At 38.7% G+C, this 17,355-nt stretch overlaps 1 protein-coding gene across 3 annotated transcripts in view; it reads left to right on the top strand.

Moving 5' to 3' along the window:
- Positions 1 to 17,355, top strand: part of LOC124612357 (ubiquitin carboxyl-terminal hydrolase 47) — a 161,277-nt gene that overhangs the window by 79,566 nt on the left and 64,356 nt on the right. For all 3 annotated transcript variants that reach the window (XM_047140510.1, XM_047140512.1, XM_047140511.1), the window contains 4 exons: positions 8,729 to 8,908; positions 9,426 to 9,630; positions 13,609 to 13,853; positions 13,999 to 14,137. In XM_047140510.1, the coding sequence (XP_046996466.1) occupies positions 8,729 to 8,908; positions 9,426 to 9,630; positions 13,609 to 13,853; positions 13,999 to 14,137 (769 nt within the window). The remainder of the gene's footprint in view (positions 1 to 8,728; positions 8,909 to 9,425; positions 9,631 to 13,608; positions 13,854 to 13,998; positions 14,138 to 17,355) is intronic.

The following is a 17,355-nucleotide window of genomic DNA, read 5'->3' as shown; positions in this document are numbered from 1 at the left end:
CCCCACCCCCCTCCTTACCCCCACCCCCCTCCTTACCCCCACCCCCCTCCTTACCCCCACCCCCCTCCTTACCCCCACACCCCTCCATACCCCCACACCCCTCCATACCCCCACCCAGTCGCAGCTCCCATCATGCACTGGTGCTGCTACTCACAGTGTAGTTTCAGCTCTCTGAGACTGCAGATATGTGTGCAAGTTGTGTTTGCGGGTGTGGGTGTGTGGGCGCTCTTGTTTACTGGTGACAAAGGCCTTATTGGCCGAAAGCTATAATTGTGTGAACATTTTTGTTGTGCCTATTGCGACGCAGCATCTCTGCTATATGGTGAGTAGCAACTTTCCTTCCTAGTTATTGAACCATTAAAATCACTGATTCTGAAATGTGCTGATAATTTCCCACCAGTGGCATGACGCTAAATTTTAAATAGTAATCCCCATCATGTGTGTAGGATTCAGCAACCTGTGAGGGGCCCCGGTGCTGTGCCAAATGGTGAGCATCTCAATGAGTCTAGACGGGATATTGATTTGGAAAATCAGGAATTCATAGCTAGAGCTGTTGGCACTGCCAAACCTCTGTAACTGTAACTTCTGAGATGACATCATTGTCCAGTGTTTGATGCAACAATGAAGGATGTGTATTATAGGTAAATGCTTCGATTGTGCAGATGGTATAACACACTGTGAGAAACACCTGCCTAAACAGATTAGGTATTGAGGGGGGTGAAACAGTCAGTGACAGGCAGCATGGGCGGCCTTTCACAACACAGTTAGTTAGGATTGCTGTGGTGTGTAGGGGCTCTGCCTGAATTGACATGTATTTTCCTAACTGCTCATGGAAACTAAAAATCAGCTTCCCAATTTTACCAATAATTTGTACTTTCACAAGGCAGTCTTAGCTCACAACCTGCCAAGAAATTAGAGATGAAAGTCCTCCAGATCAGTCTCAAAATAAAATCAAACACGAGAAAACACCATTAACAAAATTAATTTGTTGTTGTTAAGAGGAAATGATGTGCCTCTGAGAACATTTCCCCTGTTTATATTCAGAGAATAACTAGACAGCTGTGCAAAAAACTTTGAGATGGTGAGATGGCACATTTCTGCCAGACTGCTGCAGCGCAGTAGGCAGCAAAATTACTAACAGCAAAGTAACTTTGTGATTGTCCTATCTTTTGTGAGCTTTCCAAGATACTCAGCTGCTGTAAGAGCTTTGTCAACTGCCATCATATTAGTGATACAGATTTCAAAGTTTTGTAGAAGGTATAGCCAGGTGGGACTGTCACAGACTTACAAAATATTATGAAGGAAATAAATGATAAAATGGAAAAGATAACAGCATTCACCTTAACATCTGTCATTACTGTATTACTAAACACTTAAAGATTGGCTTAATGCTTGACCCATTATACCACCCCCAACGAGGCATGTCAAATGCAAGAGGTTTATATGTAGAGATTAATTCGCCAGTGATCGATAATGACCGACAAATATGAAACAGAATCACTACACGCACATCCATCAAAGTGCATTAACTACAACAGTGATTGTCCCATGTGGAGCAAAGAATGCCATATCCATGTGGAAGAATAGAGAATTCAGCAACTTAATGATGTAATCAGTGCAATCTCTAATTGTGCAAGCTGCACGAATGTAGAGTCAAGGCTGCAATAGATATCAGTGCTAATTCAAGGAAATAAGTTTTACATTGTCCACAATGGCTTCCAAACTTTATATTTTCCTGACAGATTCAGCGAATAGTATAAACGATGTACCCCACTGTATCCAAAAGATATAATGAAAGTAGTGGATAAAAAGTATTGACAACACTGTCTTACTATGAAGGCTGTGTGTCATGAGGCATGCGCGCTGTTGTAGTGAATATGTGGTCAGTTAAAGTACTGCAGCGAGCAGCGCTGGGTGTTTGTGAGGCAGTTACAGCATGTACTGTCTGAAAGTACGGGAGGCCAGCTCAAGTGCACTAGCAGTTTGTTTAGGAAACTATGTCCATGGACCAAGATTGAAGTGGCACACGGTTGGAGCGTACAACAGTTTTCAGGGACTGCGTGAGGCGTGTGGTGATGCAGCATTGCCATATCGTACAGTACCGAGATTGGTGAAAGTGTTTTGGGATGGCAGGGACATTGTTCAATATCAGCCCCATTTGGGATGACCCTCCATGCATAACATGACAATTGAGCCCGTTACCTCCCTGCTGGATGTGAATCGCCAGTGGACTGCACACGAGTTAACTGCAGAAGTAGGTGTGTACCACATTTTGCATGGTATTGTTGGGTTCCTCAAAATTACAGCTTGTTGGATACCATTTGCAATGACTGAGCTGCAACAGTCGCATTGTTATGCACTTGCAGAGGAATTACTCAATTGTTATCGCAGGGAGGGTGAGGATTGTCACCATTGGCGATATTGGTGGTTGGTCGCACAAATCATGAGCAAAGTGGCCATCCGAAGAAGGGAAACATCCTGGTCCTCCTTGCCCACAGAATGTGCACCACGAGGACATCTGGAACCAAAGTGATGGTTTTGTGCCTTATAATATCCATCAGTTAATTCTGCATCACGTTGACTGCATGGCAGACTGTCACTGCAGCCTACTACTACAATTTCTTGCAATATCACCTACATCCTGCCCTGAGAAGAGTTATGGCACCTTCTGGCACAGCATCCCATCATCCTTCATGACACTGCACGATGCCACACAGCGAACACGTTGAGGGAGCTCCTGTATATGTCTGGGTGGGAGGTACTATAATATCCACTGTAATCACCTGATGTGAGTTCATGTGATTACGACTTGTTCACCAAAATGAAGGAACCTTTTAGTGACATGCACTACAGCACAAGAGAAGACATCATCTGCGTCATTGGGCAGTCCTTGCATGACATTAACAGAAATAAATGTGTTGACGGTGTACATCACCATTTCATCCTACCTGATTGACAGCATCAAGTATACTACATGCATGGATTAGTGACCATGACATCATCTTAGTGGTTACTAAAGTTGATAAATCAATCAAGAACGCTAGGAGAGTATTTATGCTAGAAAGAGTCAATAGACAATTGTTAGCATCCCACTGAGAAAATGAAATGACATCATTGAGTTCCAGTATGATGGATGTACAGGAATTACGGCTAAAGTTTAAATGGATTGCGACTCATATTCTGGAGAAGTATATGCCAAGTAAGTGGATTAAAGATGGAAAAATGCTGAGGAAACAAAGGCTGTTGCACTCTTGGTTCAAAAGAGAAAGTACAAATGAAAACAGACAAAAGTTAATAGAAATTCATGCATCTGTAGAAATATTGATATGCAAAGCTTGCAAACAACTGCTTCAATCCTACCTTAGCAATAGCTCTACCGAGAACATTCTGATCCTGCATAAAATTGCTACGTGGGTCTAAGGCTTCTATCCAGTCACTCATTGACAGTAAAAGATAGCAAAAGTTAAGACAAAGTTTTAAATTTCGCATTTAAGAAATCGTTCGTGCAGGAAAAATGTTCAGCCACACCATTGTTTGACCATCGCACAGACTCCCTTAGGGCATAATAATAAGGATCCCTGTAGTAGAGAAACAGCTGAAAGAATTGAAAGCAGATAAGTAGTCAGGTTCTGATGGAATCCCAATTTGGTTTTACCACGAGTACTCTACTGCATTGGCCCCATATTTAGCTTGCATTTACTGTGAATTGCTCACGTAGCGCAAAGTCTGAAATGACTGGAAATAAGTGCAGGTGACTTATATATGAGAAGGATAAAAGAACAGACCTGCAGAATCCTTGAACATATTCTCATTTGAAGTATAATAATTTTGAGAGGGAAGGGCTTCTATCTGCACATCAGCACAGTTTTGGAAGTAATCGCTTGTGCAAAACTCAACTTGTCCTTTTCTCACATAAGATCCTGTGAACCATGGACGAAGGGCAACATGATGATGATGATGATTGATTTGTGGGGTGCTGAACTGCGGGGTCATCAGCGCCTGTATAAAGTCTCAATTTTTTTTCAAACTCCAATTTTTTACCCAGTCCAGTCTAGTCACTATCACAAGTGGTGGTGGTGATGAAATGATGAGGACAACACAAACACCCAGTCCCCAGGCAGAGAAAATCCCCAACCTGGCCGGGAATCTAACCCAGGAACCTGTGATGCAGGGGCAGCAATGCTAGCCACTAGACCACGAGCTGCGGACATATAGACTAGGCTGTTGTCAGGAGTGTCCCAGGGAAGTGTGATAGTATTACTGTTACTTTCTGCATACATAAATGATCAGGTGGACAGGATAAGCAGCAGTCTGCGGGCTTTTTGCTGATGATGCTTTGGTGTGAGGGAAGGTGTGGTCATTGAGTGACTGTAGGAGGCTACAAGACGACTTGGACAAAATTTCTAGTTGATATGATGAATGTCTAAATGTAGAAATGTAGAAATGTCTAAATGTAGAAAAATGTAAGTTAATGCAGATGAGTATGAAAAACAAACCCACAGTGTTTGAGTACAGCATTAGTAGCATGCTGCTTGACACAGTCACATCGGATAAATATCTAGGCATAATGTTGCAAAGCAATATGAAATGGAATGAACATGTAAGGATTGCAGTAGGTAAGACGAATGGTAGGCTTTGGTTTAGGGAGACAATTTTAGGAAAGTGTGTTTCTACTGTAAAGGAGACCACATATAGGCTGCTAGTGCGCCCCATTTTTGAGTACTGTTTGAATGTTTGAGATCCACACTAGGTCAGATTAAAGGAAGACGTTGAAGCAATTCAGAGGCAAGCTGTTAGATTTGTTACAGGTATTAGGAGACGCTTCAGTTCTACTGTTACAGGTATTAGGAGACGCTTCAGTTCTACTGCTGCCAATGTACGTTCCGCATAAGGACCACGAAGATAAGAGTAGAGAGATTAGGGCTCATGTGGAGGCATGTAGACAAGTGCTCTTCCATCACTTTATTTGCTTGTAGACCAAGAAAGGAAATTACCATTAGTGGTACAGGATACCCTCCGGCATGTGCTATATGGTGGCTTGCGAGGTATATATGTAGATGTAGATAAGCAGCATCATACCAACGGTTGGTGCGCTGTGCGACTTAACAAAATAAGGATACTACTAATCATTCTGAAATATAAATCTCGTAAAACTGATATGGACAATGAAAATTACATACATATGAGAAAACTGTACAGATCCAAAATTTAAAAAAATGGAAAGTGCATTGCAGATGAAAAGTGTGTATTAAAATGGTAAAAATAAATATAATATTGTCTGGAATGTCATTAATAGGGAAATTAATAATATCAGTAAAGAAATCGGCATCCCTGTTGACTGTGATAATGTCTGTGAATATTTTGTAAATAGTGCCAGCACCAAGGCTACCCAGTAATTCAGCTTTAGATGGAGAAGCTCTGCTTACTCGTGCAAAGCAGACGAGAAGGGAGAAATTTTCTTCGACCTTAATCACTTGAAATGACATTTACAAATCAATAAACAAACTAAGCAGTGCCAAAACAGATAACTATTTTGGACTCATTAACTTCATCACAAAATGTGTAACAGAGAAAATAAAGAGAGACCATTTCTCTTACTGTCAAAGAGAGTAGTAGATGTAGGAGTTTCCCCAGAAGCTGGCAGTTACATTGCCTATGTAGAGAAAAAGGTGAAAACACCTCAGGTAACTATCAACTCATTTCAGTAGCACCAGCCACATCCCAAGATTATTGAAAATTGTGTACATAAACAAATATAGAACTACTTTGAAAGCAACAAAGTTGTAAGTGAATGACATTTTGGATTCTGATATCATTTATCAACTGTAAAAGTGATTGAAGCTTTGGTAAATAACGTTTATAAAGGGAATAAAAAAAGGCTATCTATGTCTGTGATGCTTATTTAACACCTTACTGATTTAAGCAAAGTGTTTAACTCGGTGTCACATGCCATAATCATAAAGATGTTAGAGTACTGTGGCACTGAACATAAATGTTTCACTTAATAAAAATGTTGTTCAAGCAATAGTTTGCAGCTTGTATATGCAAGTAGGTAGAGTTCAGTAGTTCTCCCAGTAAAACGAGAAATATTTCAAGGCTCTTTTCTCAGACCTTTCCCGTTAACTGCCAACATTAATAGCTCGTCGAATCATATACTATGTAAGAATATCGTATGTGTTGACAATAGAGAATTTACAAAGTGTACTAGTTAACAACTGAGAAATGGTTGTAAGTGACTAGTCACTAGTGTCAGGCCAATTAGCTGTCCACAAACCAGACAGTGCTCAGAACTTTGAAATTTTCCTTTCATGTAAATGCCAGTTAGACTTATAATAGGCACCAGCAAACAGTGTTCAAAGACTATGATTAAATAAATGGCTGTAATTATTTATAGTAGCTTGCCACTTCAGTTTTATATATTTTTGCAGCTACAGGAATTTGTGCGCAGTTGATTTATTAACTGAACTGAAAGCAGTGGATGCATCCACTCTGTAGACAACATAGAGCTATAGACAGTAGTTTGCTTGCATTCCATTTCAGTCATATTGCAGGGGGTGTGTAATTTCTCATCAACCTGGTAGTGCAGCAAGACACAAACACTCCTATAAAGAGGCTATGTCTTTCACATCAAGCATGACCCAAGTGTGTTAGAGAAAAAGGTGATGTGGCTGCCCACTCCAGTCCATTAACCTCTTCATGAGTTGCTCAATATCACCATGTGGTTGGTATTACCATCTGCCACATGGCCCACTTGGCAGAGTGGCTTTGAGACTTGAGTTAAGAGTTTTGTGGGCTGTGCCACCTGCTTGGAAGTTTTAATGTGTATCATCTCTAGCATTCCACAAGTACCAGTCCCAGTGATTTAGGAAAAGTTATCATTTAAAACAAAAGTGCAGTCAACATCTGTCTGCTTGGCAACTTGATGACATGGTCTTTCTCTATGGTATACCTTTCCGCTTGCATGCTTGCCCACACGGATAATGCTTAGTGGGAAATAGGTACTAATGTCCATTTGAGTGATAACTCCAAATTTACTTGTGTTCCATACAAAGAGTAACTACCAAAATAGCTGCTGAGCAGAGTGAATTGAATGGTGTGTATCTCGTTGTTGAATTTTCAGCACAGACAGCTTCCAGAACTGTGTAGATCACAGCAAAAATGTGATCCACCATGTTGCTGATACATTCATCACAAAAGACTGCAAGGCAGGATTAAGAGGCAGCATGTCCTCTGGTGGAATGACAGATGCCACTCCATAATGAGGGACAGATGGACAACACTGTAAAGAGTCAAGTCCAGACCACTTGGAGATAAACTAGCCACCTTTTGGAGACCGAGGGCAAAGGCTCGACTAAGACTTAGCATGTTCAGGCTGGCACTGTGAATTGTGTTTCTCACTGTGGGATGATGTGCATATTCATTCTTTCCTTCATCTGACAGCTCTGCTTTTCCTGTTTATCACCTTGTGGTGGTGGTGGTGGTGGTGGTGGTGGTTGTACTCAAATGCCCTAGGGTACCATTTTAATATATTGACCTTGGGATAAGTCCATTCTTTTAAAAATGCATAAAATTATTTTACAATAAATTAATCACAAAATATGTTGTATCTCATTGGTTCAGAAAGCTCTCTCATTGAAGGGTCACACAAAGTTGCATTTGCAGCTGTTTGTTGTGCCTGGCTGAGAGGTAATCCATCATACATTAATATATTACCGGTATACACTATAACTGTAGAGTAGAGTGTGAGCCTTTGGTGGTACCTCCCACCAGATGGAAGGGCCTAGTGAGCCACTATTTGTACACACTGGTGTGAATGTGATAAAGAGTGCAGTAAGGTGTCGTGGGAAGAGTGTTTCTGTTTTCATAAACACTGTTCATTGTGGCAAAAAGAGTATGAGAATAAGTCGGTAGGATTTGAGGAAGGAAAGGGGCAATTACAATGGCTCCTACATAATAATCTTACTTAGTGATGATGCCTTCAAAAGTACTTTCTGTGAAAATTTATTTGATTCTTGTCCTGAATATATTTGTATATATTAAACAAAAGCGCTGGCACGTCGATAGACACACAAACATACACACAAAATTCAAGCTTTCGCAACAAACTGTTGCCTCATCAGGAAAGAGGGAAGGAGAGGGAAAGACGAAAGGATGTGGGTTTTAAGGGAGAGGGTAAGGAGTCATTCCAATCCTGGGAGCGGAAAGACTTACCTTAGGGGGAAAAAAGGACGGGTATACACTCGCACGCGCGCGCGCACACACACACACACACACACACACACACACACACACACACACACACACACACACACACACACATCCACACATATACAGACACAAGCAGACATATTTAAAGACCTAAATATGTCTGCTTGTGTCTGTATATGTGTGGATGGATATGTGTGTGTGTGCGCGAGTGTATACCCGTCCTTTTTTCCCCCTAAGGTAAGTCTTTCCGCCCCCGGGATTGGAATGACTCCTTACCCTCTCCCTTAAAACCCATATCCTTTCGTCTTTCCCTCTCCTTCCCTCTTTCCTGATGAGGCAACAGTTTGTTGCGAAAGCTTGAATTTTGTGTGTATGTTTGTGTTTGTTTGTGTGTCTATCGACGTGCCAGTGCATTCGTTTGGTAAGTCACATCATCTTTGTTTTTAGATATATTTTTCCCATGTGGAATGTTTCCCTGTATTATTTATATGTATTGTTTTATTATTTTTCTCTCCCGTAGAAACTGCTGGAGAAGATACAGGAACGAGAAGAATTTGACCGAAAAAGGCGAGAAAGAGAATTGGAGGACTACAAATTAAAATTTTATGCATATCATCCAATAAACCATAAGTTGCTTGAGGATAAAGTGTACTGCACAAGTAAAACTACTGTGAGACAAGCTACGGAACTTGCCCATAAGGTATCACATTGGGAATTTTAATGTTTGTGTTAATTGTAATGTATTGCATTCTCTCTCTCTCTCTCTCTCTCTCTCTCTCTCTCTCTCTCTCTCTAAATATAATTGAATAATTTCACACTTATCTTGTTTTCTCTGTATATTGTAGCTATAGACATTTTAATCTTGTCTGGAGTAATAGTTTCTTGGATTATTACTAAGGTGGTAGATGTTTCCAAAAGCATAGTTTTGTTCATGTAGTGATTTTCCTTTTCCATATTTGTTTACATAGTGATTCTCTACCTTCACAGTATGTATCTGCTTGATAGGCAACTTATCTCTGACTACTTCTCTCCCTCTTGTATGAAAAATAATCCTGTTCGATAGCTGAATATTGGTCAACACCACCTAGTTTATGTGCCTATCTGCTCCCTAACTGTTCTCCAGTGCATGTAAGAGTGATTTTTTTCCCCTCAGATTCTGTAAAATAAATTGTCGTAAAATTATTGACTCTGTGATTATATGGAGGTATTCTTTACAGGCTCTGTCCCTTCAAGGGCTTGTACCACTTGAAAGATGCCGCCTGGTGAACTATGACAGAACACAAGAAACCATAGAGTGTAGCTTTGAAGGTCAGGAAGATAAAGCATTATGTGAAGTGCTGGATCTACGGGGTGGTCGCCGGTATGATCTCCTGTTACAGCACAGGAAAGAGGATGAAGAATTTGAAATATATCAACCTGGAGGTGAGGGTCATTGTCAGCACCCCCCCACCCCCACCCCCCCTCCGCTTCCACCACCCCGTCTTCTTCATGATATGAATTTAGTGAACGCTTTGCAGATGAGTTGTAATTTAATATGGTGTGATACAGTTGAATATGAAAGATTGATATCCATTCTAGCTGATACACAGATTGGAGATATATTGTATTTAGAGTCAATTTTCATTCTAAAGAGTATCCTGCCTGCTCTGGTTCCATCTGAAACAGAGAAAAAAAAAGTGATACTTTGCCCTCAGTCTAGTCTGTTTTTCTCCAGAAATTTTTATTTAGCTATAGCATTCAGGTAACATAAGATATATGTTTCTACAGGTATTTGTATTGGTCAATTAAGCATGTATTATATTGTTTCAGTAAATGACTGAATGGCTCGTAGTAAGTTCAATTTTGTGAAGTATTGTTTAAGTTGCCAGTAACATAGATTCACTGTCAGATGTTTACTTACGGAATATTAGATCATCAGACCATACATAGGACACATTTGAGACTACCTCCCCAAAAATTTCAAGAAAACACAAACTAAATTGAGAGTTAATTCTGTTGGTATATTCAGAGTATATGCTACATGTCTTTATTTTGCATTTTTGGAGAAACAGAATTGCTGATGATCCACAGCTGTAGTAAATATTATGAAACTTGTTCACCTTAACCACTTCTGCTATCCGTGCATGTTTCCCACACCACAATCCAAACCTCCGTATGCTGCACTGTCCACATCTCTTAATGCTCTCACATTACGTAATTCATGTAACAGGGAGAGACCAATGTCAAATGTTTTTTTTTTTCCAGTCTTTGATCACAATATCAGTTCTTTTGACGATGACCAGTTTCAGTCCATAATGACCATCCTCAGATCTTTTTTACACCATGTCCTAAAGTGATAAGGCCGTAATGGCATCGTCAAAACACATAAATATAGTCAGCACAGCATCGTCACATAGATCTAAAATAAGATGTAGAATAGGCCACATAGTCCACTCAGTCATTGTTGCAACTCATAATTGTAATAGTTGCAGTAGTAACTGTGTGGACAATGTGGCCTATTCTACACCTTATTTTAGATCTATGTGACGATGCTGTGCTGACTATATTTATATATTTTGACGATGCCATTATGGCCTTATCACTTTAGGACATGGTGTAAAAAAGATCTGAAGATGGTCATTACGGACTGAAACCGGTCATCGTCAGAAGAATTGATATTGTGATCAAAGACCGATATAAAAAACATTTGACAGTATTGGATCAATGTTCATATATGCGACTGTCGCAGCTGGTGAGAGACGAATGTTGTTATCGTCATTTCTAGTCTGTCTAGGCTAAAGTAAGTATTGCTTTCATAGATGAACTAAAAACGACAATAATACCATTGGTCTCTCCCTGTTGCAGAGATCACATAATGTGGGAGGTTTGGATCGGTCCAGGGAGCATACACAGAAAGCTGAAGTGGTTAAGGTGACCACTTGCAGTAAGTGGGAAATATGGGTTCAAGTCCCGGAGAGGCACAAATTTTCATGTGTCACTAATAGATCGTTCATCTGTACCTAGTACAGCTGACGTCAAATGAATTTTCAATCTGGAATAAATTTTGTAATATGATATGTTGATTCTCACAAGTACACCTGTGTGTCTGATCAGAATTTGAACTTGGATCCCTGCCTTTTGTAGGCAGTGTACTTGGAGTCACATCATCCAAGTATCCATAGCAGCCTGACCAAAGCTTCAACCTATTGTGGGTTCATTCACAAACTACTTGCCATACCCTCATGCATGGGGATGCAAGTCTAATAGTGCTTCTCTCCAGTGTTTGGAACCAGAACTGAGAAGCTTGAAACAATTTGAAACGTTGAGTCTGTGATGATTGCTTAGATGGTGGTGTTTGTAGTTTACAGCCCACAATAGCAAGGAACCAGGTTTGATTTCCAATCAGGCACACAGTTTTGACTTTTTGCACGTTATCTGTTACGGAATCTCTCTTTTTGTGGAACAGACTCCATATTCTGTAGCTTGCAGAGCTCTGGTTCACATCTCTCTTTGCCCGCATCTCGTGGTCGTGCGGTAGCGTTCTCGCTTCCCATGCCCGGGTTCCCAGGTTCGATTCCCGGCGGGGTCAGGGATTTTCTCTGCCTCGTGATGGCTGGGTGTTGTGTGATGTCCTTAGGTTAGTTAGATTTAAGTAGTTCTAAGTTCTAGGGGACTGATGACCCAAGATGTTAAGTCCCATAGTGCTCAGAGCCAGCCACATCTCTCTTCTGACACATCGATACCTCACAAGTGAATGGTAAGACTTGTATTGAAATCTGCCCTCATTTTTTTGCCACCTGTAGTTAACGTCAGCTAAAATCTTCATGCTAGATTTCAACTGCCGACAAATAGAAATTATTGTAATGCAGTTATGAAATGTTAATTTTCCACATAGTTTCTGTGCTTGAAACTGTCTGGTATACAACCGTGAATTATATTGCTGGGTGATACAGCATTCTTTTGTTGCCACTTATATTTGCTTGTGGGGTGAGCACTGAATTGCTGACTAAAATCTATTGTAATATAATTAAATACCTGTAGAGAAGTAAAAGTTACGTTTTATCCATAAAGTTTCTTCGAAGTTGGGACGGAGCGTACACAAATAAATACAAGGTTTCCAGCATATCGGCATTAATTTTCTCACTTGTGTGATTATTGTTAAAAATAAAATATTGATGCAGATTTCCAAATTTATATTTTTGGTGCACCACAGACATACAAAATGTGACAGTCCTGCAAGTCACAACCTTGTGTAGTCAATTTTAGACAAAACTGACTCAGAATTAGGAATGAATCCAACAGGCATTTTTGTGTGTTTTTCCCCTTCGAGTGAATCGTCCTTTTAGTTTGCACACATGCTTCAAAATTGCGCAATCTTTATTGTAAATGAAAAGTACATATTATTTTCTGACCTGATTTTTGGTACTTTTTTAATGCAATTTTATGCTGCAAATTCTTTTGCAATATCTTTTAGATATTGGTAATGATTACCAATATCTAAAGGCTAATCATGCAAGATGATACCACTGAAACTAAGTAAGTTTTGTCTGGCTTGAGAAAAGAAAGATCAAAAACACATGCTTTTAACATCACCATTCCATAAGATTGACTTATACATCATTCTGAAACTTACTTTTTGTGCCTTTGAAGTCAACATTCAGATTAACCAAACGAAATTTCTTTTGAATGAAACCCACACGTAGATGATCCTTGTCACTTCTATTCTAGTTGTACAGCACTGCTGTTTCTTTGTCTGACGAGATAATTTTAGTTCAAGATGTTTCTTTTTTAATAACTGATAATAAAATGTGGCACAGTCACTTGAAATTTCTTCTGGAGAACATATTTTAATAAGAAACATTTTTTGTTTCAAAATTTGGAGGAGCTGCCCTTTCTTTTTGATGTCTCCCGACTTTTCCCTCTTCCGTCACTAAGGAAGAAACTAACTATTCTGGAAGCTAGAACAGGTGTTTGCATGTGTCTGTTGACAGTACTTTCAGTATTGTCTCCTGAAAATAAGTAGAGACTAGCGAAAGGTTCTAGTAATATTCTTTTACTACAAATCACTTTTACTACAAATCACTTTTGAGTATAATATTTTTCCCCTATTGGATTATAAAGTTTGTGCTCACTGTTCATAATTTGTTTGTTTCGTGGGAAGGATTAAGTAAATCACAAAGTGAGAAGTAATTAATTAGTAGTTCACAAGCTAGTGAAGACAAAATAATAATCTAGTGAACACAGATTGCCATTTATGAGGTAAAAAGCTTTAAAATACAGCTATTTCCTGAGAACATGAAACTGTAAGTGAAGCACCACTGGTTTCTGTACTTGAAGAAATTGAAAAAAAGTTGCAGCCTAGTAAGTAGTTTAGATTTTACATTGATAACAAATCTAATACAAAATGTGAATTATTTACAGGTGTAACATTCAAAGTATTTCTCATAAATATGAACGCCCACAGTACTGAAGATGTTGAAGGCCCCTTCACAGTGCGAGGCAATCTTTACCACACTGTAGGAGAATTCAAAGCCACAGCTGCTAAGGTCTTAAATCTAAATGCCCAAAAGATGTACATCTTGCAAGAGAAGAGTAATAGCCACCCACAGTACTTGTGCAGTGATGATGCTACGTTACAATCCGAAGGCCTTCATAATACCAATAAGGTAAAACATCACAGAGAGATATATATATATATATATATATATATATATATATATATATATATATATATATATATATTTTTTTTTTTAAGGAAGTGTAAATCCATATCTAGAGACTCTATACATAAAGTGTCATTTCTTTGTACAGATTTTTGTTGCTGTATCGTCTGGGGATGATGCAGAAAAACCTCACTTTTCTTCAAGATTGTTCGAGATAATTAAGGAAATTTTGGACACATTTGAATATGTGATAACACTGAATGTTGTGGTACCAGAAATAGATAAAGGTAAGTGGATGTAAAATGTATGTAGGCAGTTCAGTCAGGGAAACACAGTCAACTAAACACAAGATTGTGGTTATACACATCACCATATGCATTTTATTTTATTTATATAAAAAATAGTCAGTGGTATGTTTTTCTTTTCTGATTTCCACTTAAATCTTGGAAGTGTTGTCCGCTTGTATGTTTCCGAGGTATTCCTCTGCAAGTCACTGATTTTTTAAGTTTAATTTTATATTGATTTGCAGCACAGCAAGATTTCTTGGTGTGAAATTCAACAAAATATAGCACCAGTAGCTTTTGTGTTTACCTGGAAACACAAATAATAGTTGTGCTTTGGTTACTACATTTATTTTAACATATCTGAAAAAAGTGGCAGCATATGATTAATTACTTATCTTGACAGGAAAGTAGTGACTTGCTGTTATGGTGTTACAGGACACAGCACAATAGAATGAATGTGTTAAGGGGGTTTTAATAAAGGAGGATATTAGTAGAACTTCTGGTAGGATTTTTTGCAGTAGTTGATTTTGATCTGAAAACATGTTCAGTACTGGGGAAGAATAATCTTTCTCAAAATGTGTGTCCATTTCTTTATTGTTGTTAAAATTGTGTAGGCAAATGCTTTTGTTGAAATGTCCTTGCAGATTTTTTGTTCTGATTTTCCTCATGTTGTTCTGCAGCAGAGAAGTAGTTTTTGTAAACTGAAGGAATTGTTTGAACCCCGACAGTGCTTTACTACACTTGATCCTGTTAGATGTGGTATGCCATTGCCTTTGTTAGGCCACATGTCTAAAATTGCGTGGTTTTCATGTTTGTAATCCCGGTCGGTCAGCACAGGGGAACATTCTTCTATGGACTTTATGTTCCCCCCCCTTTTTACTCATTTGACACAGAACGTATGTTCCATTAAAGCATTGGGGCTGAGAATGACGTCTGAAGGTTAAGTGATTTTTATTTTTACATCAGATGATGGAACTTTTAAGTTTTCCAAAAACAGTCATGTATGCAGTAAAAGGTTTCTTCGTTTTACAAAATTAAAAACCATACTTGATTCTCCTGTCACTGCAACAGTTCAGTTTCATCTACTTAGTCTCCCGTTAGACCAGTTGTTAATATAGTGTTTATGACATAGAAATGATGATCTTTCCCTTTTTTCATGGTTATTTTGCTTTTGTACTCGTGTAGTTATTTTGCTTAACACACTACTGTCAGCAGGGTAGCCAATAATGGTACTGTAGATGCTACTGAACTACCATAACTGCTAGCTTCAGGCGAGAGTCATGTTGTAATTGAGGTAGAAGATTATGAGTTGCTACAACTTATTAGCCTTTTTGTTTAATATTTGGTTAATGGTGCAAAAGAAGTTTTGTTTCAAAGATTTCTTCATTTTTGTTAAACTAATTAATGTGTATAAACGAGATGATTACTAATACTGGTGTATACTCATTCACAAGAGCAGGCCCATTATTGCAGGTGGGTCTTGTTTGTCTGTAGCTGGCCTCTGGCAACCTGATTTTTGGTGTCAGTTTTTCTCTTTTATGTTATATGTCTATACAAGACATTTTCTGGCTGTGGCAGTGGTTTTGAGCATTTTTGTGTATATTGATTCCTTTACTTTGCTTTTATCTTTACTATATAGCCCGAGCATTTTCCATTCCTTGTAAGTAGATCGTCTGTGGAGGCTAGTTTACTATCTGTCTTTGTCCTTATTGTAAACTAACTGGTATAGTAAGGTTCCTGAGAATATAATTTAGTTATTTCACTGTAGTTCTATAGATTGATGATGGTATCAACCCTACACTCATACTAATTGAAATAGCAGTCTATCAAATGAAATGACTTCAACACGTAACTAAAAAGTTCATTTATACCATCAAAAGGAGTGAAGTTGACTGCTGGGATGAAATTAACTTAATATTTCAAAACTCATTTTGTGCCAATAACTACACGTCGGGGATTAAAATCCTTTTATTTTAGTTGCTGTATTATAATTATCATCTGAAAGTTGTTAATTTGTGGCACTGGCTAAATGCACGGTATTCCAAACCTCTACCGGAAACTAATCATTTCTCAAAAGTCTGGTTTCCTCATTTTTTGTTGTTGAGCTAAAACATTTATTCATGTGTCTGGCATAAAACAACTCTTGTGTCCAGGTGTTATGCACGTCATGCAGTGACCCTTCGTGACAATAACCAGAGCAATAACAACAGTTAATCTATTGTACTTACCTAATTGTACATATGTAAATAAAACTCAGCAAATTCTTGGTGGAATTGGAGTGAAATTCTCTCTCTCTTCTGGGAGTGGCTCTCTCAAGAACAAACATTCGTGGATGCACATAAGAATGATGGCAACACTAATGTGACACAGTGGATGCAGCAATAGCTGTATGCAACAGTCTAGTGGTGTAGTGAGGAAGACATTGTTGCAAGTGTTTGCATGTTAACTTATGAATTTGTCCCATAGAATGCAGTTGTATTTGTTGCATCATACAGGTCACAGATGAAATGAAGCAGCTAAAACTCAGATCACCAATAGTCAGATCTGATACAGCATCATTGTTCACAGAGGTATCGCTGAATGTGCCCATGGACCTACCCATTGCTATCTTCACAAGCAATGTGAGCAGTCTCTCTGTCTCAATTTTGGGCCACAAGAAAAAAACTACAGACAGAAATATTCAAAGAATTGTTAGCTGTGGTGTTGGCAGTCGTCATATCATCCATATGATAACATGCATATTTTGACCGAAGATGACAATTATATATTTAGAGAGGCAAGCATATTTCTTGAGTCCATTCCACTCTTTAACGGGGAGGAAGAAAGCCTAAAAATAAAGTGTCTGTGGCTGCCAACATTTTAAACTGAATGAGCCAAAAACATAAATAGCAAAGATTTACAATTTGCCTGTGCTGCAGCAGATTCTCTATGGCTACAGATTCAGGCTGCTAAAAGAAGTTAATGGTAGCAATGTCCAGCAAACTTCCATGACACTGGGCCACAACAACTGTGAAACATTTAGTAATAAAAAATACTCAGTAAAAAAATTATAGATTTTCCTGGAGATAATGGTGACTACTTAATGTTTGAATGGGATGATTTAGGTTCCCACCTCATTCTTTGTTAATTCAAGTAGTTTAATTTCTCATTCTTCACCTGAAAAAGCAGATTGTGGAAGTTTATGTACTCAAGGAAAATATACTGTCAGATCAAAGGCATTA

The sequence above is a fragment of the Schistocerca americana genome, chromosome 4 (genome assembly GCF_021461395.2).
Source record: "Schistocerca americana isolate TAMUIC-IGC-003095 chromosome 4, iqSchAmer2.1, whole genome shotgun sequence".
Lineage (NCBI taxonomy): Eukaryota > Metazoa > Arthropoda > Insecta > Orthoptera > Acrididae > Schistocerca > Schistocerca americana.
The sequence above is the reverse complement of the archived record's forward strand: the minus strand, read 5'-3'. Positions and strand labels throughout refer to the sequence as shown.